The 25250-nt window shown below is 40.5% G+C and overlaps 1 protein-coding gene across 11 annotated transcripts; it reads left to right on the forward strand.

The window, feature by feature from the left end:
• Positions 1–407: 407 nt before the first annotated feature.
• Positions 408–20960, forward strand: ago4 (argonaute RISC component 4). 11 transcript variants are annotated; one of them, XM_080295881.1, is made up of 21 exons: positions 408–651; positions 7636–7807; positions 7926–8046; positions 8772–8953; positions 9342–9478; positions 10956–11090; positions 11678–11765; positions 11929–12076; positions 12578–12697; positions 12978–13106; positions 14808–14882; positions 16803–16844; positions 17711–17844; positions 18289–18473; positions 18569–18728; positions 18967–19138; positions 19295–19438; positions 19551–19685; positions 19771–19872; positions 20096–20295; positions 20581–20960. In XM_080295881.1, the coding sequence occupies exons 1-21, from the start codon at positions 423–425 to the stop codon at positions 20687–20689; spliced, it is 2919 nt and encodes a 972-aa protein (XP_080152007.1). In that variant the 5' UTR covers positions 408–422; the 3' UTR covers positions 20690–20960. The 11 variants fall into 11 exon arrangements, with proteins under 11 accessions (XP_080152007.1, XP_080152008.1, XP_026011647.2 ...); XM_080295882.1 differs by having other exon boundaries at positions 517–651; positions 12978–13139; XM_080295883.1 differs by lacking the exon at positions 408–651 and adding an exon at positions 1416–1589 and having other exon boundaries at positions 12978–13139.
• The last annotated feature ends 4290 nt before the right edge of the window (positions 20961–25250 follow it).

The raw sequence follows: 25250 nt of genomic DNA on the forward strand, positions 1-25250 counted from the left end.
ACATTGATTCTTTAATCAGTTTTTTCAGCTCTGCTATATAGTTGAACAGATGATTCGTAATGATCAATCAACAACTGACACTAACACAATGTTCCACTCCAAATGTACTTACCAATAAGCGAATTTATTTCGACATCTTGCACTCTGAACCACTGCACAGAGAGCAAGAACCAAACTGGAGTCCTACTTCTTGAATGCACATACTTGGCCATTAGGTTTTTATTTCCAATTTACAGCATTTAAAAAAACATTTTATCATTCTAATATTGTTTCAGTTTTATTGACACAAAGTTTTTCAGATGTGACTTCTTAAGACAACTGCGCATGCGTGTCCAGGTGAAAAAAGGTATATAGCAGGGGTTTAAGCGCAGGTTTTTATTTCAGTGTGGAGGTATCCTACTGGAGGAGGTAGAGTAGCAACAATGGTACTGCCCAAGAGCAACGAGCTGGTACCACGGAGCGAGAATCGTGTGGGGCTGTTATTGAGCGTATCGTCCAATTATAGCGTCTTGACAGCAGAAACCATGAACTGGGAGTTGTTGCAGAAAAAATACGGTTATATTTTAAGGCGGTTCCTGGAGCGTTATGTACTACCAAAGCAAGGCAACGGAAAAGGGAGGAGGTATGAAGACCGGTTTGGATTTAGAAGAGGTAAGGATGCCCAGATTTTATATCTTGCCTTGGGTTTCTCTTCTTTATTTTTATTTTGTGACCATGTTTCTACAAGTCCAAACTAAATCTTCAAAGGAAAAACAAAAACATTCAAATTTAAATCTTAAACTCGAACAGCAACCTGTTTGGGGGTCTTAACCCCTTCTCAAAAAATAAGATTTCTTATGATATAATCCAAGTAAATAACAAAAACACAAACTGATGAAAAGCTGCTACCTTTTATTCTGCTTTATTCAGATAAAATAAAGCAGGGCATGTGCACCTTGCTTGGAAAGTATCACTTAAAAAGTTTCTCAGTTTGAAAAAAACAAAACAAAAAAACTTACACAAGATTTGCTTTAAATGTTTTGATGTCTCACAGCACAATTAAGCATTAAGAAATTTTGATCTTTTTTATTTGGTGTAACAAATATTTAGTATATACTCTGCTTACAGACAGAAACTTTATTAATCCCACACTGGAGACGTTCAGGCGTCGAATGAATGAGAAAATGAATTGAAGATATAATAGAAAAATGAATGAATACAAGGGTAATTTGTATAGTGTAAAAATGCTATTATACTTATTGATGCTATATTGTTTAAGCTGTATTTAATTTTAACTCCCAAACAAAGAAATTTTGAGTATAACTAGTAAAAACAATTGCTTGCATCTCTGCGGTAGCCTACGGTGTATTTTGCCACTTGTAACCGACGCATGCGCATATCTAAACCGTCAGCAGCATCGGCAGCGGCGGTAGCTCAGTTCAGGTCAGCCCAGTCAGCAGTCGTCCACGCGTCTATCTATACTCCCGTTTCTTAAATTTAGCCACTTTCAAGCTTCGAGATACCGCCCCCAATTTCAGCGTCGGTACGGAGCCGCCAGGCCGGGACAGAGACGGAGAGAGAGGCCTCGGCCATGGAAGCGCTCGGACCCGGTAAGGATTTTTAAGAAAGCGAGAGCGGAGCGAGGAGCTGTGAGCGCGAGCCGTGTGTGGGGCGCGTGTGCGCAAATGCGTCGCTTCACTGGGGGCCGTGGCTGCAGCGAGGCCTCGCTGTGACGGGAAAACAAGCCGAGGCCCAAGCCCGTGTTTGTGTACGTACTCGTAGTACGTTAATTACATCGAACCAAGGGGGGCTCCTCTTCCTGTTAGTACCGGAGGGGGTTGTTTTTATCCACTCTCCCGCCGTGTCCGAGGGTTATATTTATGTCAGGCACGCTCTACTCGTCGTGTCGGGGCTGGCATTGTGTGAGTGGGGATTTAACTGGGACCTTCCTTCCTTCCGCGTCGTGCTATGTTTACGTTGTTTGGTTTCGCTGTGTTTATTCGGCGTTTCACGCCTTTACGACCCGATTGTTTCAAGGGGACTGCGCGTTTGCGTCGAAATACGGCGGAATGTAACGTGTTTTTGCAAAATCCCCCTCTCAGTTAAATCATATAAATCTGCCTGCATCGCCATCAGGAGCAGGCAAGCTCGTCTCTTACACCCCCCTCCCCGCCCGTCCAAGATGACAGCGATGGTTTGGGAAGACAAAATGAATGCCAACAAAACACGTTTACTCTGCAGATGTGGTGATTTTGTGGGTTTTTTAATGTGAGGTGGTCATCGGTTTGCGCGCCTCTCCTTGGGCAGCAGCCATGCGCCCGTGAGAGCACAGCAGGGATGGATGGCGCTCTTATCGATCAGATCTGCAGGCCAGCTCCATTATAGTCTCCTATATGATAACAAAGGCACGTATTTTGATGCAATAAAGGCATGCAGTGGGAAGTCAAATCATGCACCTGTGCGGTCATCAGTCCAATATGCAGTGTTATTGTCACAAAGCTGCAAAATATGTTTAGGTCATATTCCCCCCCACCCCACTGGAGACATTGTGTTCTTTTTTTGTGTGTGGGAAACGCGCCTTTTCATAAACGAAGCATCTTTCAACAGAAAAGTCTTCATGCGACAGCATTGACATGGTTTATTATTATTATTTATTTATTGACTTTCTAAATGACCACACATTTCCCCGCAAGAATCAGAAGAAAGGTAGTGGCATTAGGAAGCACTAGATGTGTTATTTAAACAGGAAATGTGCTCCTGCAGAAAATGTTAAATGGATGCAAGAAGCTGTGAGGGTCCAGGCTTATTGGGGACAATGCATCCTATCTATCCTTCAGGGGTGTGTTTGGATCATTGCTGCACATAATGAAATGAAATAATGACTCCCAAGTAATCAGCATTTATTATTATACATTAGTGATTGCTTATTGTGCCTGCTGTGTGTACTTTGCTACAGCAAGTGTTTAGGTTGTGGAGTTTGAATTGAGATTTTCTATCAAAGCCTTTGTTTACACGTTCATAGATGCAGACGTAACAATGAGATTTTTTGTGATGAATATAAATATGATCTGTGAACACTGCTCTAGAATTTCTCTTTTTGGCATGTTTGTAAAGCTTTGCTGCCCTTTTCAAAGGCAGTGCTTAATCTTTATTAATATTGAATTATTAATAATAATATAATAATATAATGCAAACTGGCCACGGTGCAGGTGTGAAGTAAATCTGAATGTATTAGAAATAAGTTTGACTCTTTTTCAAAATTTCTATACATGCTTAATATCTAATCGCGTTCTTTTCTTTATGACCAAAATAAACGCAAAGCTTTAATATTGTGACGGCCTTAGTTGCAGTTTTTAACTCTTCTAAATTACAGTTACAGTAATGTCTTGTAGCCCAGTCTGTGTGTCTGCTGTCTCCCGTTTAGTCGTGCTTCAACAATACTCTTGTTCAGTGGTGGGGATGTCTTCAAACACAGGAAAGATGTAAAGCAGACGGTCAACTGTCTGTTCTTAGAGGTGTGAAATGCAGCAGTGAGTGGCCTATTCAGTGACAGAATTCTGAATTGGGTTGTTGTTGTCTCGAAATTGTGGTGGAGTCACACAACATGAGTATGCAGAGATGAGTGAAAAGACAAAAGCCTGGAGGACACTGAGTGAAACTGAGAGGAAGTGTAGAAGTATAAGATCCCATTTGGAAAATGCATTAATTCGTAATGGTAAACATGGTCAGTAAGACATCCTGTGTTACATTTAAAATCATCTAAGTCAGCTCGCCTGATTCTTCTGCACATCTCTACACTGATGTGTGGATATTTCTACATTGTGAATGGTCACTAAGCCTTTCTTAATGTATCTCCTCTTTCTCCTGTTCGGTGTAGTACCTTAATCCGGGTGATTTTCAGGTGTGGGCGTCAGTGTACTCCCTGTTCGGTGCTCTTAGTCTCTGACTCATCGCAGGGCCAAGCCATCATCCTCGTGCTTAGCTTTAAGCCCAGCTGTCTATGCTCCACTGTGGTTACCAGGGACATGCATAGCATTAGTAGGCTCTACAGTGCATTAGTAGGAAACCCTACTCAGAAAGTGTGAGTACACTGCACACGATCTAATGGTTTGTCTAAATTAGATCAGTGAAGAGTTGGGGGTGGGGTGTTACAGTAAGATAGGGAGGCCGAAATGTTTATGGTCAGTTTGGATTTAAGTTTTGAAAAGGAAGGCTTGTTTGCCATTAGTGCATCTGTCATTTTGTGTGTAAGGGGGGAAAGTTAATTTCACTTCCTCTGTGACTCAAAGTAGATGCAACTCTGTCTCATTTGGAGCAGAAGCACAAATTATGGAGGAAGCTCGCTGTAAATGTGAGAGCTGCTATTTATATGGTATTCAGCACTGTTTAAGTACTTCATTAATGTTCTGGTTGAAAAAATGAATTAAAAGACCTGTGCAGATTGTCACTGCTGTCTTGTGTTAGTGCAGCTGACAGGTTTGCTAAAATATGTAGGCTCTGTATTAAATATTGGGTTGTTTTTTTTTTTGTTTTTTTTTTAATTGAAACTGTGCCTCGTAGCTCCATAGTGTAGTGGTTTACATATTTGCCAGACAAGAGAGAGATACCCCAGTGTGATCCCAGGAGGAAAGACGGATCCCGTCGGGGTTGTGTCAGGATGGGCGTCTGGTGTAAAAACTGCCAAATCAAACATTTGGAGCTGCCCACTGTGGCGACCCCTTGTGCAGTTGAAAGTGCTGTTACTGAGAATGAGCTTGTGACATTCACAAAATACAAGACCATGTTTACTTAGAAGTTCTTTAAAGTGAAATGTGTTATCCACATGTGTGGCTTAAGTTTTGTATAATGTTCAGTCGCCTGGATTGTCATCCAATACTTGTTTTTTGTTTTTTTTTTTGTTTTTTTTGTTTGCCTGTCCCGCTTGGTTCCTTTGCCATCAGAATTATTGTCTAAAGGCAAAGAAACATGCCCAACGGATTTACTTTAGGATTGTCATCCAATACCAACTTAATTATTTATGTTTAAATTTAAAAGTAGATCTATATTTTTCTTGCCTGTGGCAGCAAAGCCAGCAGTTACACTCAGATTTGCTATAAGTTGTTAGTTATTGGATTACAAGTACTTGGAAAATAGCTGCGCTTTAGACAGTTGGTCAGACAAAACTATCAGTTTCTATCTCGTGCTGGGTGCTTTTCATATTTTACAATTTTAAAGTTCATGTTGGGTCAAGTTGGGGGGGGGGTGTTAGTGGAGAGAAGAGTGGTTGTGGAGGAAGGATGACTTTAGGCATTTCACATTGAGACACATTTCTAAGTGTAGTAATGTAGCAGCTGAGGAGGCTAAATATAGGCACAGCTCTGTTTTTGGTGGAAGAGGAAGCCCTCAAAGTTGCTGTGCATCATGTCTATACTAAAAACACTTTCTGCTACTTTCACACAGTGGGCTGAAAACAAAAGAAATCTGTGTGCAAAGGTATCTGCGCATATGCACAAAGGTAGACGAAATAGAAGTTGTTTTTGCAGTTGACTGCAGGTCGTCTGTTAGCTGCATAGACACAAAGTGGATTATTTATGCAGATGGCTGAATGCTGAAATTTAGTCCATGCTAAGCCTGCACTAAAATAATTTGGCAAATGGGCCCATTTTCTATTGCTGTGTTTGTTATAATGTGTCATTATTACTTGTTGCATTAAAGGAATTATTGTACATGCCTTACAATGTCTTTGGGTTGGCTGTAGCTTAGGTGTTAGAGCAGGTCATCTGCTAATTGGAAGGTTGTTGGTTCGATCCCTCCAGTCTGCATGCCAAATGTCCTTGGGCAAAATGCTAACCCAAGTTGCTCTCCAATGTGTCCATCGGACAGTGAATGTGTGTGATTGTTAGAGTTTATATAGAGCATAGAGTTTTTGGGTTAGTCAGAGTAGAAAAGTGCTATATAAGATTCACCGAATCCATTTTTACTTCTGCCAAGTCATTCATATTTTTCTGTTTTAAATTACAAAAGTTGTACTTTATTACATTGGTTTGACTTTAGAATATATGCATCAACAAATCTGAAAAGCTGGAGCTGCCAAATGATAGTATAAGGCAGCAATGAATAAAAGTACCTCAATGAGGACTATTCCTTCCCTAGTAAAACACAGCTGCATCAAAGGTGTTGGTTTTGCAGAACTGAAGGATCAAGTGTGACAAAATCCCACGTTGGAGACAAAATGTTACATAAGCAAATTATCCTGCCTGTAAGTTGTGACATACACCAACACAAATGATGAGTACAACATATGCAGAGACGTGTAGCTTCAAGCATAATGTGGAACATTTGGTATGCCTTTTGTTGCTATCTGTAACAAGGCCAGTAGGACAAATTTAAATGACTCATCAGAGTATTTCCAGATCGTGGCAGAGAAAAGCAGACGTGCAACAAATGGCTTCTTACTTGAGCACGTATCGTCAAACATAATGTTTCATAAGAACTAATGGCTTGTTCATGTGATGGAGGAGGAGTGGGTAGAATAGAGGAGGGAGGAGGGTGATCTGGGGTGCGCAGGCTAGATGAGGGCATGTTGGGAAGCGTGTTTTTAGGAAGCGATGGGGAGGGTCTCAGTTGTCTGTGCTCTCACGCTTCAGTTGTTAACTGGAGCGTGTGGGTGCACGGAGTTTAGGAGGACCCCCGCAGTCCCTTAGCTGGCAGTTGACAAAAGCATTAGGCAACATTTGGTGCTACCAGCACTTATTATATTTACACATAAGTATATATATTTCCTTTTAAGTGCTTAAATTTTGTGCATGCTTTAGTTTGGCTAAAGCATTCAAAAGCTTTTTTCCCCTCCTGTAGAGAGTTGTATTAGGATATTTGATTTTTAAGCCTTTTAGGCGCTCTTGTGCCAAGTAATGCTTGGCTAGCCATATCAGCTGATGATTTTGACAGAATAAGCACCACATTCCCTCCTTCCTCCCGTGTTGATGCAAATCAGTAGTGTTGATATTTGAGAGATGAATCATTATTGGGTTCACTGTAACAGGAAGCTTGAGGTCTTGTGCACGTATATGTGCATATATTGTGTTCCTCGGTACTTGCGGCTTTTATGATTAAAATTGAGGCTCATGTACTAGCGTAAATTGTGTATATGTACGTTTCTGTATGTATGGGAGTTGGATGCGGACTGTAACGGTAATCCCAGACTGTCCGCATGGCACCCCTCCATATGGTCCCACTGCTGTTTGTCTGAGAAGAGCGCTGTCTTTGTCTCGGCGTAAAGGGTGGGCACCCTGTGTGTCTGGGTGGAGCAGTGGGCGGGTTGAAGGATAATTGGAGGTCATTGTTTCGCCAGCCCCTTGTTGACCCATGTAGGTCAGGGGCCAGAGTTACGGATCAATCAAAGCATGCATGTGCCCTTCAGGGTTCGAGACCATTTTAGTGCATTCAAGCAGGTGTCACTAATGACAGTTTCCAATGAGCTTGGCGTTGCGCAGTGCACATTCATCCATCAGACATGACATTTAATGGCAAGCTAAACAAGCTGTCACCACCTTTTATAAACAGTTAAATGCCAAATGTGCTTTATGCGAAGTTTAAAATGAGACTTGTCTCAAATGTGGACGTTAGGGAATCAATTTATTGTTATTGTGTTGCAAATTATTACTCTTTTCCTTTCAGGCCCGCCCGCCCCTACCTCTCTGTTTCAGCCTCCACGGCGTCCCGGCCTTGGCACGGTGGGGAAACCCATCCGGCTCCTTGCCAACCACTTCCAGGTGCAGATTCCCAAGATTGATGTCTATCACTATGATATTGAGATCAAGCCTGAGAAACGACCACGAAGGGTTAACAGGTAAAGATTCATGAAGATACTGATCGTTTTGATCTGTTGCTTTTGCAACCAGACTGCCTAAATGTCTCTGAATGTTGATTATGTGCCCTGACTATCCTGTTGGACCTCGCTTCTGTAGGGAGGTGGTGGATACCATGGTCCGGCATTTCAAGATGCAGATTTTTGGTGACCGACAGCCTGGCTATGATGGGAAGAGGAACATGTACACAGCACATCCACTGCCAATAGGGAGGGACAGGGTTGGTATTTCAGGCACATAAACTGTCAGCTCTAATGCACCATAAAGGGATAAGTTTTGTATTTAATGGCATACCTCAGTGATTGTAGATCATATTTTAAGAAGGAAATGGCAGGCGTATTAAATGGGTTACTGGCTCAGCTTAAGGAGGCAGACTACATAATTGAGTGAAAGGTTTCCAACTGGATTTCTAGGAAAGTCTGGAACAGGAATGCGATCTGTGCTGGTCTGAGGGGTCTTTTAGATAGGACCTCTAATAGAAAATGCAGTATGCAGGCATTCATATTTCATCGACTATGTAATTTAAGCTGACAAAAAAGCCTGATGATGAAAATTTATGTTTAAAGGAAACAATAAATTTCACTCCAATAATTTAATCTGTTTGTATCTGGCCAGTATATGTGGAAATGAGATCTCAGTAATACAAAGTGGGTTACTAATATCTGCATGACCAGTTAAAGTGTTTTGGTGCCATTTTTATGACTTACTGACATTTCATTTGCTTTATTTTGGTAACTTAAAGTCCTTTCCTTCAGTTTTTGTCTGGTTTATACCCCTTGATTCTTCATTGGTGACTCTAGCTCATCTATTTGTAATCCAAAAAATGATTACATTCTTTGTTTTGCATTTCTGGGTTTTTTGATCACCCCTTGTCACACATTCTACAACCAATGTCCCTTCGCTGAGCTTTTGTTTTCATCATTCTTGGCCCTCTTCTGCCCTCAGGTGGATCTGGAGGTCACCCTACCTGGTGAGGGGAAAGATCAGACGTTCAAGGTGTCCTTGCAGTGGGTTTCTGTGGTGAGTCTTCAGATGCTGCTGGAAGCCCTGTCGGGTCACCTTAACGAGGTGCCAGAGGACTCCGTTCAGGCTCTGGATGTCATCACAAGGCATCTGCCTTCCATGAGGTACGGCTTTTCACCCATGACTTACAAACGCATCACCAGCTTATTCACGTCTTTTCTGCAGTGTTGTTGATGTAATCTAATGTCAGAATAATGGCTTAAATTTTCCCTGAAAGCTGTTATAACTTAGTAATGTAAACACAGATGTATTTAGAAGAGAAGGACTTAAACATATCAAGAATTCATTGTACTACAAATATCCAGATCAATAGAGCAGTTATTAGCATGCTCATATGCCCACTTTTGCCTTTCAGACTAATGCGTCTGGATTTTTTTTTTTTATTGCATGTTTTAAAAATATACCTTAATGGTTAAGTGAACATCTGGTTTGTTAATAAATACAAAAATTAGATAATATAAAACCTAAAATTTGTTTTTCGGTTACACACAGGTACACTCCAGTGGGGCGATCGTTTTTCTCTCCTCCGGAGGGTTACTACCATCCTCTTGGTGGAGGCAGGGAGGTGTGGTTTGGTTTCCATCAGTCTGTCCGTCCTGCCATGTGGAACATGATGCTCAACATCGATGGTACAAACAGATTTTTCTGCAGCTATGATTTGAAATTTTATTGATTTGAAAACATCCAAAATGAGATTTTTCTGTGATGTAAGGATGCTCACTGGCCACCCAGTTAACTGCCAATTGAAGCAAATATCTAACTGGCCAATCTTGACAGCATATCACTGCAGTTAGGCATGTACACATGGTCAAGAGTACCTCTTGAAGTTCAGTGTCTGAATGGAGAAAAGTGACAAGCATGAGTGAACGTGGCATGGTTATTGGTGCCTGACGGGTTGATCTGAGTATTTCTGAAACTGCTCATCTACTGTGATGTTCCCACACAACCATCTCTAGTTTTACAGCAAATGGTCTGAAAGAGAAAATATCCAGCGAATGGCAGTTCTCTGGGTGAAAATGTCTTGTTGATACCAGAGGTAAAAGGAAAATTGCCAGACTACTTTGAGCTGAGGAAGGCAACAGTAACTCAAATAACCACTTGTTATCAAACAAGAGCAGGAAGTGCACTTCAAAGTTTGAAGCTGATGGGCTACAGCAGCCAAAAAAACCCACACCGTGCCACTCTTGTCAGCTGAGAGCAGGAAACTGAGGTTGCAGTTCACACAGGTTTGCTGAAGCTGTACAAAAGATTGGAAAAATGTTGCTTTGATCAATCAATCTTAATTTCTGCCGTGACAGTTGAATGAGAGTTCGAATCTTGCATTAAACTGATTTCTTGAACATGACAATGAGTTGACTGTACTCAAATGGCCTCAGTTAGTGGGTCTCAGTCCAATCCCCAATAGAAAGATGTGATGCAGTGACAAATTGCAACTGTGCAATGCTATCATGTCACTATGGATGAAAATGCTGCAGGAATATTTCCAGCACCTTGTTGAATCTTTGCCACCAAGAATTAACAGTTCTGAATTAAAAACGGGGTCCACCACAGTACTAGCAAGATGTGCCTAATGAAATAAGAAAGTGCTTACAACTAGAATACTTTCTTTAATATTTCGTACAGTGTCATGACTCCCATTAGACTAGAAACACTGACTTTCTTTAGTAAAAACTTGTAAAGAAATGATTGGGCGGAAACAGTCGTAAGTATTACAATGCAATTCATATGAAGTTTCAGTATGTTAGCAAAGCATCATAATATATTGCTTTATAAGATGCATTACAAATCATGTTGTGTTTATAATATGAATCTGAAAAGGTAAATAAAGGTAGATAATTAAGGGTAAAAGTGAAAGGTGCCCTAAACACAAGTATCTCCATTGAACTTTTGCACCTGTAAAGTACAGCTCAAGGTATTGGTTCACAGAAGCACACAAGGCTGTTATGTGTTTGGTCTTTAAATAGCGAAGTTGACAAAGAAATTTCTGTCGGGTCTGGATTTTTAATTGGTTCGTTCAGCTTTGCTTTTCTGTATTGACTGCTATTCATTTTTCCTCAGTTACTGATTTATAAAACCAGTTGAATAACTTTCTTTTTTCCTTAACAGTATCAGCTACTGCTTTCTACCGTGCTCAGCCTGTGATCGAGTTCATGTGCGAGGTGCTTGATATACAAAACATCAATGAACAGACCAAACCACTGACTGACTCACAACGTGTCAAGTTCACCAAGGAAATAAGAGGTGAGCACTCACAACCACCAACTGAATTAAGAGCTTAGAATCTGCCAGACCGGGGAGGTCAGTGACACACATTATCACGTTATGAATGACTTTAGACTCTTTAACTCTTCCGCACTCCATAAAAAGTTACAAAGAAATCCACTCTGGTAACTGGGTCATGCAGTCCTGCTATATCTAAATCAACTGGCGGAAATCAAAGTACTTTCTCTTTAAGCAAAAATACAGAAACATTTCTTTGACCAGTTTTGATCTTTCTTTAGCCTCACATGTTGTAACTGGTAGTTGCACAACAAAGAGCAGAAGCTGCTGACATGTTTTTGTTGAAATTCAGAACCAGATAGTTAAACTTGAAATTAAACTTTTTTTTTTTTTTTGTTCTTCACTTCTCTAGCCTCTGTGGGGCTTGTATAAGCACACTTTTCTGTCTAAAGAAAAGGCATAGCTAGCTGGAGTGTCAGCATTGATATTATGGCCTCAAAAAACCAGACTGCTAAACCTGCTAAAGGCAAACACAGTAATGTGTTTTACATTTTATTTTATTTTTTTTATCCAGACATTGCAATTATTCTTGGTGTGTTGTTAAACAGGTTTGAAAGTTGAGGTCACACACTGTGGTCAGATGAAGAGGAAGTATCGAGTTTGCAATGTCACGCGCCGACCTGCCAGCCATCAGACGTAAGTAGCAATCCTGCACTCATCAGCAAAGGCACTGTAGTAAAGTGTACCAAAGTCATATAAGTGTTGTAAATGTAGAATTAAACTAGGCAAACATTTTCTTATTTATTCATACTCACGGAGACTTCAATGTGGCTTGCACACATTTTCCATTTATGCACAGGTTCCCCTTACAGCTTGAGAACGGCCAGGCCATGGAGTGCACAGTAGCTCAGTATTTCAAGCAGAAGTACAATCTACAGCTCAAGTATCCACACTTACCCTGTTTGCAAGTAGGACAGGAACAGAAGCACACCTACCTTCCCCTAGAGGTGAGAAACCCCCCCTTTTTTTTTTTTTTTTTGTTTGGAGGGGGGGGGAGATGGAAAATGTTCTCACGCAGTATACCTTTAATAATAATAATAATAATAATAATAATAATAATAATAATAATAATAATAATAATAATAATAATAATAATAATAATATTAATGGATACTTTATTGATCCCCATGGGGAAATTACTTGTTTTTCTCTGCATTTGACCCATTCACTCAGTGAAGCAGTGGGCAGCCCACTAAGCAGGCGCCCGGGGAGCAGTGTGTAGGGACGGTACCTTGCTCAGGGGTACCTCAGGGTAGCCGTTAAGTGGATTTGAACCGCCGACCTTCCGATCATGGGGCGACCACTTTACCTACTGAGCTATCCCTGCCCCATAATAATAATAAAATTAATAAAAAGTTGTGACATTTTTTCCTTTTCAGATTGCCCACTGCTGCTCCTCTTATCTGATTTTTGTTTAATTAATGAAATGCCCATTCCTCCTCCTGCAGGTCTGTAACATAGTAGCAGGCCAGCGCTGTATCAAGAAACTGACCGACAACCAGACATCAACCATGATTAAAGCTACAGCTCGTTCAGCCCCCGACAGACAGGAAGAGATCAGCAGATTGGTGAGAGTTGGTTCCCTGTTTGAGGAGGCATTGGGGGCTGGATCATCATGCTGTATTTTTAATTGTTTGCTTAGTTATAGCAACTGCTTCAAACCCAACCATGTCTAAAGGAAAATTAGAAATTTGAGTGTCTGACTTGAGTGTATTTATTTAAAAGGGACAATGAACACAGTTGTCATTGTCAGTATACTAGATTTATCTGTACATTTTCAAATGCCAGTCCCTGGCAGGTTGATTGTATTGTGATTCCTTTGAACTGGTCTTCCTTTCTCTTTCTCAGGTCAAAAGTAACAGCATGGTCGGGGGCCCCGACCCTTACCTGAAGGAATTTGGCATTGTTGTGCATAATGACATGACAGAGGTGACAGGGCGTGTCCTCCCAGCACCCATGCTACAGTATGGGGGCCGGGTGAGTACAGACACAGGGAGGGACTGTGGCAGGGTGAGTACTGGGCAGGGGACTGCATTCTCAGGGCGCAAGCCCGTTGGGAATGCACAGGGTGGGCGTGGGACGGGGCTTCAGAGTGAATGCTGTGACATGGGGATGTTCCAGGTTTGCAGAGGTTTTACAGCTAAGGATTGAGATGCTTATAATCTTGTAAATACAGTTAAATTAAAATATCCAAAGTGATTAATGACTTGAGTACATGCTGAATAGTATACCCATTACATATACATTAAACTGGAAGTATAGGTGATACAGTAGTCGGCTTTAACATATGCACACTTGTAAGACCTGGACCTTTCCCATGTTATAATCCTGTGGTGCATCTCAGATGTCTATTAAGTGTCTCCTTTTGCATATTCTTCCCCTCATTAAGACAGCTTCAGGATGTAAAGATCTAAATGATATTGCATTGACTGCTTTTGTAAGTGGAAGAAATGAGATGAGGAGCCTGTGGACCACTGAGATATGCCCACTGAATTTCAAATCAGCCATTTGAGGATCTAAAGTTGAGAAGCCTAAAGTCAGTTTTTAGTGTCACGAAGGTGGCTCTTTTGACCTGGCTAGAAGCATTTAGTTTTGGTTTTAAATCTTCATTTTGTCATCTTTTTGCTGTATCCTGTAACTGATTGTTTCCTGGAGGAACACAGTGTATATAAGCAACTGAAGCAGAATTTATGGTTCAGCAGGGAGAGCGTGTTCACAGACAGCGGGCGGTCTGGGGATGGCCCATCTGCCTGCAGAGGGCTCTGTGTATGGAAGCAGTGTACAAAGTATGTGGTACAGCCGGTCTGCGGGCCACTCTTGCTTGTGCTGTTGTTGGTCCGTCAGCCAGTAGTGGAGAAGAGCGAAGTTACAACATACAAACTGCTAAAGTGAAACGGAGTGTTAAACATGAAGTTTCCACTGCAGCCACTGTCGGTACTCTTCATGCTTTGTCTTTAATTAAAAAAAGTACAGCATGAATATAGAGCAAAATGTTGTTGTTTTGCGGTTTTTCCCAGTGAACTCCGCTGTCGCTCACTTCTCTATTCCGGCTCACTTGTCAAGCAGTCGGCATTGGCAGTGGCATACAGCATCTGCTTCCAGCGACGTGCAGTTGAATTTTGGAGAACTGCATGGGAGCCCATCTGCAGTGAGTGAAAGCCCCTCTCCCCCGCTGTACGAGTGGTAACGTCTACACAGACGGACATATTTGCTCGACCATAAATTATGCTTTAAGTTGTGCCTTAACCAACACCACTGAATGAATCTGTTCCATTAGCTGCTATTGGAGTAGTTAAAATAATCAGCCACATTTGTAGGCTGTTAATCACAGAACATTCAGCTGTTTCAATTTCACTTTGATTTCACAAATCAAAGTGATTTTTCCACATCTTTTTTTTGTTCTTTTCTTTTTTTTTTTTTTAAAGGTTAAGACAGTCAAATGTGGCTGTTTAGATGTATGCATGTTAAAGTTTCTGAACTCTAATGTGCAGCTGCCTTTTTAGAAGTAAATGGCTGCAGTAACAATGCACTGAGTGGTTAAAATAATCAACTTGAGGTTATACATTTTAGCACTCTGTGCACTTGTGGTGATCACATCACAAGGTTAGCAGTTTTCTCCCACATTACTGTCATGTGTAGCAAGTGTGTCATTTCACTTATTTCTTTTGTTCTTTATAGATTTCAGACAGTGCTTCAGCTGATCCACTTTGTGCAGAGGAAGAGTCAAATGACCCATCAAACGACCCCTTTTATGTGAGGCGCAAAAACCCTGAGTTAACAAAGTTGATACCCACCGTCGGGATATTTGTTATCTCTGACTGGTGTTTTAGGTTGTGTCAAGTCAGCTAATGCAATGAAAGCCTGGATATGTTCAATTTGTTTACCGCTCTGTTAGGATCTGTGATGCTAGATGGCATCATTTGCATCTACCTAGCTAAAATAAGGAATTTAATAAATAGCCATATAGCAATAAGTTATTCGCCTTCAATATCTTGACTATTGCCTGGGAAGGCATGTGAGGCTGAATTGGGATTCAAGGATTGTGTGTAAAGGTGGGGGGTAATGGAAATGCTGCCAACCGGAAGACGATAAGACTCTTATCCATGCAGGAATAAAGTAAAATTAGTCTTCACTTCCACTGTTTGTGCCTGTGGAGTGAATGTGAATCTATTTTTCATATGAAAATTAGAAGGTTAATATAAATACTACAGGGGCTGGATTAAAACTCGCCACTCACTGGCAGTGTGCAATGATTCTGCTAAGATAAGATTAAATTTTAATCATCCCTGTGGGGAAATATTGGCTCAGTCTTTGGCCAGCTTTCTCGTAGAGTTCTCTGGCGCCTTTTTTAAACTTTTTATAAAAAAAAAAAAAGAGGCATATTCTCATTTGGGAGGGGGGGAGTACCTGTGCCAAGCTTAAATCCACTTCTGACTGCCTCAACTATACACTGCGTCATAAACCCAAGATCCTGAAAGAACACTGAATGATTTGGCCATTTGCCTGCTGGGATATTGAGTCTAATCAGCTTCTAGCATAAGTGCCCTTAATGCATACAGAAAGCTTTTTTCCAATTTCTGTGATCACTTTGTATGAATGAAATGCGCACATTTCATTCTATTCAATGTGATATAATCGTGCCGCCTTTTTTCTGTGTAATATGCGCTGAAGTTTTTATTAGTCTGAACAACCTGTAAATATGTATTTTTATCTTTTTTTTTTTTTTTTTTTTTAAATACATTTTTCAGGTTGTGTTGAAAAGAGATGGAGAACCACTAAACTTTTGGCATTCGACTGAAGTTCCATGTGGCCACTCAGTTTGAAGAACAAAGCTCCTAATGGCCTTTGGCAAATCTTATTAACTTAATTGAAAGCTTCCCTTTGAATTTCCAGTCACAACCCAACTGAAACTGGAAGTGCTCGGTGTCTCTTTAAGTGGATGCAATACTCATTATACTCATATTACTCATTAGGACCCCTGACATGAAGCAATATAAGAAAACCGGTTATTTCTTGGCAATTTAAAAAGAATCAAGTTCTGATTTTATTATTTTTTTTAAATCTATTTATATTTTTTTGCGCGCAATACGTTTACATGACTGACCAAATTGGCACTAGCCTTTGAGGGACCAAGTCATTATTTTTGGCAGCAGGGTAACAATCTACCTCGGAAACACCCCCCACACCACAACTATGGACTCACCCAGCCCTGGTGACTTCAAGGCAAACCTAGATACTGCTAGCTTTAATTGGTGAATCAACTTGTTGAACTTGTACTCAGAATTGGCAGCAAACCAACTGATGTTGTTACAGTTGTAGCCACATTAAGTTAAACTCATTAAATTTGTCAGTAATTTGCATGTCACAGCTCAACAGCATGATATCTTTAGAAATGGTTAACTAGTCTGTACTACAGTGTCTCAACATTTGCCTTTAACACATTGAGCTTTAGCATAAAAGAAGGAAGATATTTAACTATGTATCTGTACTTGACCACTGTTTCAACAGCCCCATCATCTGTCAGAGGCAGCAAGGATGGACCCAGACCAATTTGGATGGGCTTCCTGCTCCTATCTAAACTGACAGTTTCCCAGATTTTAGCTAAAAGTGAACCATTACAGAGTGAATATGTTGCAAATAATGACTTTCTATGTCTGTTTCAAATTCATTTAGGATAAAATGCAAGCAGCTGTGGCAGACTTACTAAATGTAGAGGTAAAGCGTATCCCACCACACCCACTGCCCCAAACACTTGGTTGAAGAGTAGGTATACTTCAGTCGGCCAGGACTTTGTTCGGTTGACTGCAGCCTTCAAAACTGAGACTTTTTTTTTCTTACACAAGTCTGGTGATGCCAAAATAAATGTCATGTGTTAACACTCCCCCCCCCCCCCCCTCCCTCCCTCCCTCCCTCTATAAGCAATGGTAAAACTGGTATTGAGGTATCAAACATTTAAGCCTTTTAACACTTGTACAGTGTTCCTAGCCAATGTACAGTGTTTACAGGCATGTTCAGCTGTGTGTTAACCCTCTGAGGTCAAAGGATGTGGATAAAGAAAATTAAGGGAACACTTTGAAAATCTTATATTTGATCTATCTAAGCCCTTAAAGGGAATAAATTATATTTTTCACTGACTGTTACATCCTCATGTTCTCAACAACTTACACAGTGAAAGATTTTGGCTCCGAAATGTCATTTGAGTGCCAATGTGTAATTTTGAAGTGTTCCCTTATTTTTTGAGTGGTCAGTGTGCATATAACTCTAACCCTATCTCATTTTTACATTTTTGGATTAAAAAAAATGTTTTCACATGTTTTGGCAACCAGTGGACAAAATTCTCATAAACACAAACTTTTTTTACACATTTTTACAAAACAAAGTCCTATTTTTTTTTTTTTTTTTTTTTTTTTTTTTAAATTTATTTATTTATTTTTTCCCCTCTTCAACATAGGGTTAGTGTTAACCTTAAGGATGATTGGACTTCAGAGGGTTAATGCTTTGTTTGCTTGTAATTGTTGCAGCTTTTGTATTGGCTCATCCAACTGCAGGGTTGACTAAGAGTGTAGGGGCTCTCTCCGCAGAATAAAACAGTGGCGACGCCCAATCAGGGCGTGTGGGACATGAGGGGCAAGCAGTTCTACGCTGGCATAGAGATCAAGGTCTGGGCTGTGGCCTGCTTCGCTCCACAAAAACAATGTCGTGAGGACCTGCTCAAGTAAGCTTTTAACAGCTGTTAGTGCAACATTTTAAAGAAATATCTAACATTTACGCTTATATTAAACACTCAGTGTTACAGTGAAATGTCTGGATTTAATTCTGTGCACAAAAATATGAAACTAAGTTCTGTAAATGAGAACTCACTTTTAATACTCCAACTCTTTAGACTAAGCTGCTCAAATCCCCCCCCCCAACGGCATCATCACTGTTTGGGTGCAGCATGAAAAAACCCAGATTCTGAAGAGTGCAACGATTTTAAAGCTTTGTATGTCTATATGATGTTAACGATCATTGATATAACATGTTGCCATTACTACTAACTCTAAACTACAAATCGAGAATATTTATATGCAAGCGGTTTTTCACAGCAGTAGATGGGAATTGCCCACGACCTTGAATTGGATAAGGGACTGATTTATAATAAACTCTGGGGTTTTAACAGGAGCTTCACTGACCAGCTGCGAAAAATTTCAAAGGATGCTGGGATGCCCATTCAAGGCCAGCCTTGTTTCTGTAAATATGCCCAAGGAGCTGATAGCGTGGAGCCCATGTTTAAACACCTTAAGATGTCTTACGTTGGTCTGCAGCTGATTGTGGTAATCCTTCCTGGCAAAACACCGGTCTACGGTAAGGAACTTTTCTTCATTTTTATTTTCTTCTTTCTTATATGGATTAAACAATATTGTGACTGTAATCTTGGTCATGTTGGTTGTCTTGTGCAGCTGAGGTAAAGCGGGTGGGAGACACCCTCCTCGGTATGGCCACCCAGTGCGTGCAAGTGAAGAACGTGGTGAAGACTTCCCCTCAGACCCTCTCCAACCTCTGCCTCAAGATTAACGCCAAGCTAGGAGGCATCAACAATGTCTTGGTGCCTCATCAGAGGTCAGAAAGAAAGAATTCTAATTTGGTCACAGAGATGCAATTTCTTCTCTTGAATGGTGAAGATTGTTTAAATGTTCTCTGGAAAATGAAATCTTCCTTGGTAATCATGTGGGACAGAGACTTTTTTTTTTTTTTTTTGCAAACATGCGAGGATTATTAATTATACTGGTACAGTATTAGTGCTGTTTATGCAGTATGAAATTAAAAATGAAGCATACTCCTATTTGTTTTTTTTCAGGCCCTCTGTGTTCCAGCAGCCTGTCATCTTCCTGGGTGCTGATGTCACACATCCTCCAGCGGGTGACGGGAAAAAACCATCCATCGCAGCAGTGGTGGGAAGCATGGATGGCCACCCAAGCCGGTACTGCGCCACGGTGCGAGTCCAGACGTCTCGACAAGACATGTCCCAGGTAACTACAGATGTGCTTGAAACTGACACAGATGGTCTTTATAAAACAGATCTAATGTTTCACCTCAGTATGACCCAGCTCACGTCCATTAAACCAAAGTTTGCTCACTTTTTAATACTTTCCTGTACTAACTCCAGATTTGTTTTGCATCTTCAGGAGCAGCTCTTCAGCCAGGAAGTTATCCAAGACCTTACCAACATGGTCAGAGAACTGCTAATCCAGTTTTACAAGTCGACACGCTTCAAGCCCACACGCATCATCTATTATCGTGGTGGTGTATCAGAGGGACAAATGAAACAGGTAATACTGGCAGCATGTAGAAATTACAAACCATAAAGCTAACAGAATGATATGTAAAATCAAACGCCTTTGAGTTTTGTGTAAACTCATTAAATTATTTTTGGTATTTCAGGTAGCATGGCCCGAGCTGATAGCCATCAGGAAGGCCTGCATCAGTCTGGAGGAGGATTACAGGCCTGGCATTACCTACATTGTGGTCCAGAAACGTCACCATACTCGTCTCTTCTGCTCTGACAAAGCTGAGAGGGTTAGCAGTTTACCCAGATGTGTGCATTTAAGGGATATCTATTGGTCAATCTGTTCCCTAAGTCTGACTTTATTACCCCTTGCAGGTTGGGAAGAGTGGTAACGTTCCAGCTGGCACCACAGTGGACAGCACCATCACACACCCGTCCGAATTTGATTTCTACCTGTGCAGCCATGCTGGGATCCAGGTGAGCTTACATGATAATAAAGGAAAATGAGTGAAATTTGTGTCCAGGTTATTAACTTTTTGCAGTGGAATAGCTTCCAGAGCATTGGGAGGGTGGACAAAGATTAGAGCAACAAACAGATTCCAGGCAAATCTGCGGTTGTGAGTGAGCTGGAATAGAGCAGGAAGTCATTTCATGAAGTTGTAATGCAGTATTGACATTGTTGCATTGCTTTCTCTTTCAGGGAACCAGTCGCCCCTCCCACTACCACGTCTTGTGGGATGACAACTGTTTCACGGCCGATGAACTGCAGCTCCTTACCTACCAGCTGTGTCACACCTATGTTCGCTGCACACGCTCAGTTTCCATCCCGGCCCCAGCCTACTATGCCAGGTTGGTGGCTTTCCGAGCCCGCTACCACCTGGTGGACAAAGACCATGACAGGTAAGGGAGCCTCGTATGTAACTACAACAATGTCATTATCAGATAAAACATAAATGAGTGTTTAAGATGTTTCTAAAACCTTTCAAATTAACCACATTGTTTAAGTTCTAATGTAAAACTTTTTTTTAAATTGGTTTTTAATATAGAAGTCTGTGCATCAACTCACTTTAACCTATTAGTTTAAAACTCTAAAGCACCTAAAAGCTAAATTATTAAATGGCTTTCTAATCGGTATTGATGGTACAGAAAGGAAAACCGTACTGACACTACTTTTTTGTCTTGCAGCGCCGAAGGCAGCCACGTCTCAGGCCAGAGTAATGGCCGAGACCCCCAGGCATTGGCAAAGGCAGTTCAAATCCACTATGATACCCAGCACACCATGTACTTTGCCTGAACTAGCCTGTCAGCCAGTCCACTTGTGGATCTACCCCATATATATAGATTTTTTTTCTTTTTAAATCCATCTGCCCCATTCCCCGTTTTCCTTCTTCCCTCTCTCCTTGTAGTCTTTTCTTCATACTCACTCTACATTTTCTGAATCTGCACCAAAGCGGCTCGTGGAGGGGGATTCATCTACATCCCAACGTCCAGCAGGCTCTGTTTCATGGAACAATTTCCAACCAGCGTTCCCAATCGAGCCGCCCTTTTAACCAGCAATCCAGCACTGCGAACCCACAGGGGTTTACAATGCACAAAAGAGAAAAACGCGAAAAAACAAAAACAAACCATACACACCTACGAGTTGAGCCATTATTTTGCGTTTGTTTTTGTTTTTTCTATTTGAATGTCTGTACTCATGTGTTTGTAAGATACACTGAGCGAGAGAGTGGGCAGGCGCAAACTGTGCCCGCACAGCTCTTTAGCTCTCCCAGCTAAGCAGGACTCTTATCTACTTTTACCTCAAAGCCCTTTTGGGCAAAATCTGTCACAAGGTCTTGGGTTTATCGGGTGGTGGGGAGGGAGCTCTACATGAACAGAGATGGAGGGGGGTTGACCTTTTGAGAATGATATCTATATCTATATATATTTTCCTTTTTATGAGCGTGTGTTTTAACTTTTTCTCCTTTTTCGGTCTTTTACAAGCGAGGTGACCTGGGTGTCCATACCCATTGCGACTTTCCTCCCATCTTAGCGAAGAATACGCAAGTCTGTGTGTGTGTGTGCGTGCATCTCTGTATATACATTTACTGCTGTATGAGAGTGTTTGTGTGTGTTTCATGGCAGGCCACTGAATTGTAAAGGGAAATCAAGGAGATAACTGCTGTAAATGCCTCAGATTTGTTGTGTTTTATATTCACACATACAGTACATATAAGCATATATTTACATCTATAGAGCAACTTTGAGACATATGACTTAAACAGGCCTCATAGAGGCACGTGTGGGTATTTGTAGCAGTCCTGGGTCACTTATTAAATGAAATGCTTTATTACATTTAGTGGTTGTGTTAGCCTGCTGCTTGCACAGGCTGGATAGGGATTTGCACCTTTGGGAGACGGCTGCTTTCTTGTGCCTCTAAACATCCTTGAATCCCAGAGTCCATTTCAAGTAGTAACTGAAGCCAGGACTGATGTGTAGCAGTAGCAACCATGGTCTGGCCTGTGACTGGTTCAGCATTGGGACCTGTTTAAAAAGCTGAAGGCATTAAACACAGTATGTTTTTATCAGTCTTGCTTTCTGTGTGAAAAGTGGTATCCAATTTTTTAAAACTTTTTAAGAAGGGTTATGACACTGCTGGACACTTTTAAATTTGTTTTCAAGGAACCTGGAACCAACTTAATTTTGATTTTTAAGGTCTCCTTTGCTAATGTTGGCCAATTCATTGCACTGACCAGGGATGCTAAGCAGGAACCAGAGGGCACTGTCAATCTCTTACCTTTATGCATTTATACATACGAATCAACAAAGCAGATTTGTAAAAGTTTAATATAAGATGTTTTGTGGTTATCTTAAACTGTTTTAGACCTAGTAGTTTACTGTTGTTGTTCTCGTTGTTGTCACTGTTGTTACTATTGTGATCAAATTTTTAAGGTCTGCAGCGAAGCCAGTTATATAGCTACTAGTGTGATTTCAGGAATAGACTTCAGTTGTTGAGCTGCAGGTTGAGGGGTTGAGTTTTCAGATTGGAATTTTTTTTTTTTTTTTTTTTTTTTTTTGTAGCATTCTGGTGAGAGGTAGTTCTCAGGATGGATGAATTCGCGCCTCTTCTGCAGGTTCTGATGTAACGGTGGCCGACTCTAGTTGTCTTGTAGCAGTCAGACTGGTGTAACAGGTCTGCCATGGTGGTGTACGTCCCGCACCGGGTGTTGGCTGGTTTTGATCCGATAGATGGAGACAATCGGGAAATGTTGTTATGGTAGGCAATGAATTGAATTTGTTTTTTTTTAAAAACAATTTTACTCGGCGTGTATGTCAGTTATATCCATCTTACAATTCTCTATTTAACAGTATTTTTTTTGTGCTTTTTATGCATTTCAACACTGGATTAAATTGACGGTAAATAGAAGCGCTGCCCTTGGGAACCCCCCCCCCCGCCCTCCCTTTTTTAACATGGAAACTAATGGTGACAGACGTACAATTGGCTCCCCCTAATGTTGCTTTTGGATAATAATGCAGGACAGCAGGCTTTGGGAGAAATGTGCACGCCTCATCGAGAGGGACAGCTCAGTGAAAACCCTTTTGTAATAAACCACCCGTAAAGCAGCAGGTTTACTATGAATGAGTTTGAGCTCCGTCTTGATGTGGGCGTGGGCATCAAGTGGAGAAGCAGGAAATGAGTAGCAGAAGGGGGACTGGGGAGGATGTTTTCCAGGCGTTGCTTGCAATAAGTTTTAAATGATGCAGATTAGTTTTTACAGTGTGCAGTTCTGTTAGCAGATTTGATTAAATATTCATCTGGGATCTCCAAGGGGGAATGTTTAAATCACAATATTTGGTCATTAAAGTCCAGTCAGATAAAGGCTCACTCCCTGTTTATAAATATTACAAAGCAATATTAACCCAAGTTTTCAAATATGGTTAAAAACAAAGATATAATTCTACTCATTGTGATTGTTGGTCACTCGCTATCAAATCTCTGTATTTTATTTTTTTTTAATTTTACTTTTATTTTTTTTTTGTAAACATGATTTGCTTGTATCAATCAGTGGGAATGTGCATTCGGTGGAGTAGTTGTGTAGGCTTTAGACTCTTTCTTTCAAGTAACAAAATGTAGACTTTGCTCGCCTGCATGCCAGAGTATTGTCCTTTAAAAAAAAAAAACAAAACGACAAAAAACAAAAAAACTGAAAACCTTTTTGGAGTCATATTTATTATGAGAGAAAAAAAAATATAAACTTCCTTTTTTTGGGGCGGGGTAAATGTTTATCAATTTAGTGGGACTGTTTTAGGCTAGCAATATTTGTCTGTCTCTCTTTAAGATGTATTTTAAAGATTCCTACACAAATGTCAGTAATTTGGGAGGTACAAGCTGTTTTTTGAGGTGAGGGCTTCTGCGCTTTGCGTCGTGTTCCAAATCAAACGAGGTACTTTCTTCAAACGTGGACCCGTTAAAGACCGAACTCCTTTCCTCTGAGCCAGGTTACTGTAGAGAGCATCCATTTCGTCTTCTCGCTCCTGGTTTGTACCTATTGCCACGCCTATTGGTGGGCGCTCTCCTGTTTCCATGGCAACTCCGCTGACCCTTCACAGATATACTTCCTCTTTTGTGTAGAGGTCCCCAAGGCATTGACGGAGCAGGATTACCTCTTTTTAACCTTTTTAAAACAAGATCCATAATTCTTTCTGTGCCCCAATGGAAAGAGCATGAATTATTTTTAAATTCCTCTCACTTTGATATATTATATCTTGACAGATTTGTAATTTGACATTGTGTATTATGTCTTTTTCCCCCTTTTTTGTTACCCTTTTTCCCACTTTTTTTTTTCTTTTTTAGGTTTGTTATAGCTCTGCTTTATTTTTTTATTTTTATTTTTTCCTGCTAGTGGTCTCTGAAACTGTGTGATTGTCTAATAGCAATAGAATCACAGAATCTGAGCGATCCGATTCTGGGAATCTGGTGGTTCAGATTCTGTGAATGAACGGAATCCTTTAAGTTGTAAAGGGGCAGGGTTCGTTCTGTCCCTGCCCTCAGAAGGCCATTCACTTGCTGTTATTGCTATTATGTGACATGTTGAATTGGTTTTTGTTGTTTTTGTTCGCCTGCAGGGAATTCTTGTGTTAATGTGCAAAGTAATAAATGGGTATTTCATGCCTATAACATAACTGTGTGCGCTCGTCATTGACATTTAGCCTGTAATATTGATTAAAAGGTGGATTTATGCCCACAGAGCTAGATCTGCACTTGACACCAAAGCCTACATATGCATTTATTGTCACTAGATGGCATTCTTTACCAAAGTAAATCAGATTACAGGATGATGGCACTTGGTAAAATATTAATGATGTAAGCTGTTCCTGTCCTTGGATGCAGCTGAATAGTGTAACAATATCAGATATATTCTGTCTTAAGTAGCCTGAAGAAATCTGAACACATTTAATTTTTTTTTTTGCTTTAGTAAAGCAGGTGTTAAGTTAGTAGTCCTGGCAAGAGTGTAGGGATGGGGTCCTGTATGTGAACAGTGACTTGAAATGTTGAGTATTTAAAAAAAAAAAAATAAATAAAAACAAATATCCCTTTTTTTTTTTTCTTTTTTTTTTTTAAAAAAAATAGAATGCAGTTTTGGAAATTGAAAGTTTAAGAATGTAGTGCAAGTAATGGGATAAATTTTTATTTTTCTCAACAAAAAACCCAAACAAAATACATGCTGTACAATACAGAAAAGGGTCCAAAGATTAATGGAAATTGTTGTGGGGGCATATTTAACAGTATAAGTAGGATATTTTCTCTTAATGATTTCATTGTCAAAAAATGTGACGCTTTGTCCTTTATTGTAAATAGTTTGGTTTTTTTGGGG

This window comes from Astatotilapia calliptera, chromosome 22 (genome assembly GCF_964374335.1).
Source record: "Astatotilapia calliptera chromosome 22, fAstCal68.1, whole genome shotgun sequence".
Classification (NCBI taxonomy): domain Eukaryota; kingdom Metazoa; phylum Chordata; class Actinopteri; order Cichliformes; family Cichlidae; genus Astatotilapia; species Astatotilapia calliptera.

Excerpts from the sequence above, each read along its gene's own strand:
- ago4 (XM_080295881.1), top strand. The coding sequence starts at position 423 with ATGGTACTGCCCAAGAGCAACGAGCTGGTACCACGGAGCGAGAATCGT. Across the intron at positions 11,766-11,928 it reads CGACCTGCCAGCCATCAGAC|GTTCCCCTTACAGCTTGAGA; the intron begins GTAAGTAGCAAT and ends ATTTATGCACAG. Across the intron at positions 19,873-20,095 it reads GCAGCCATGCTGGGATCCAG|GGAACCAGTCGCCCCTCCCA; the intron begins GTGAGCTTACAT and ends TTTCTCTTTCAG.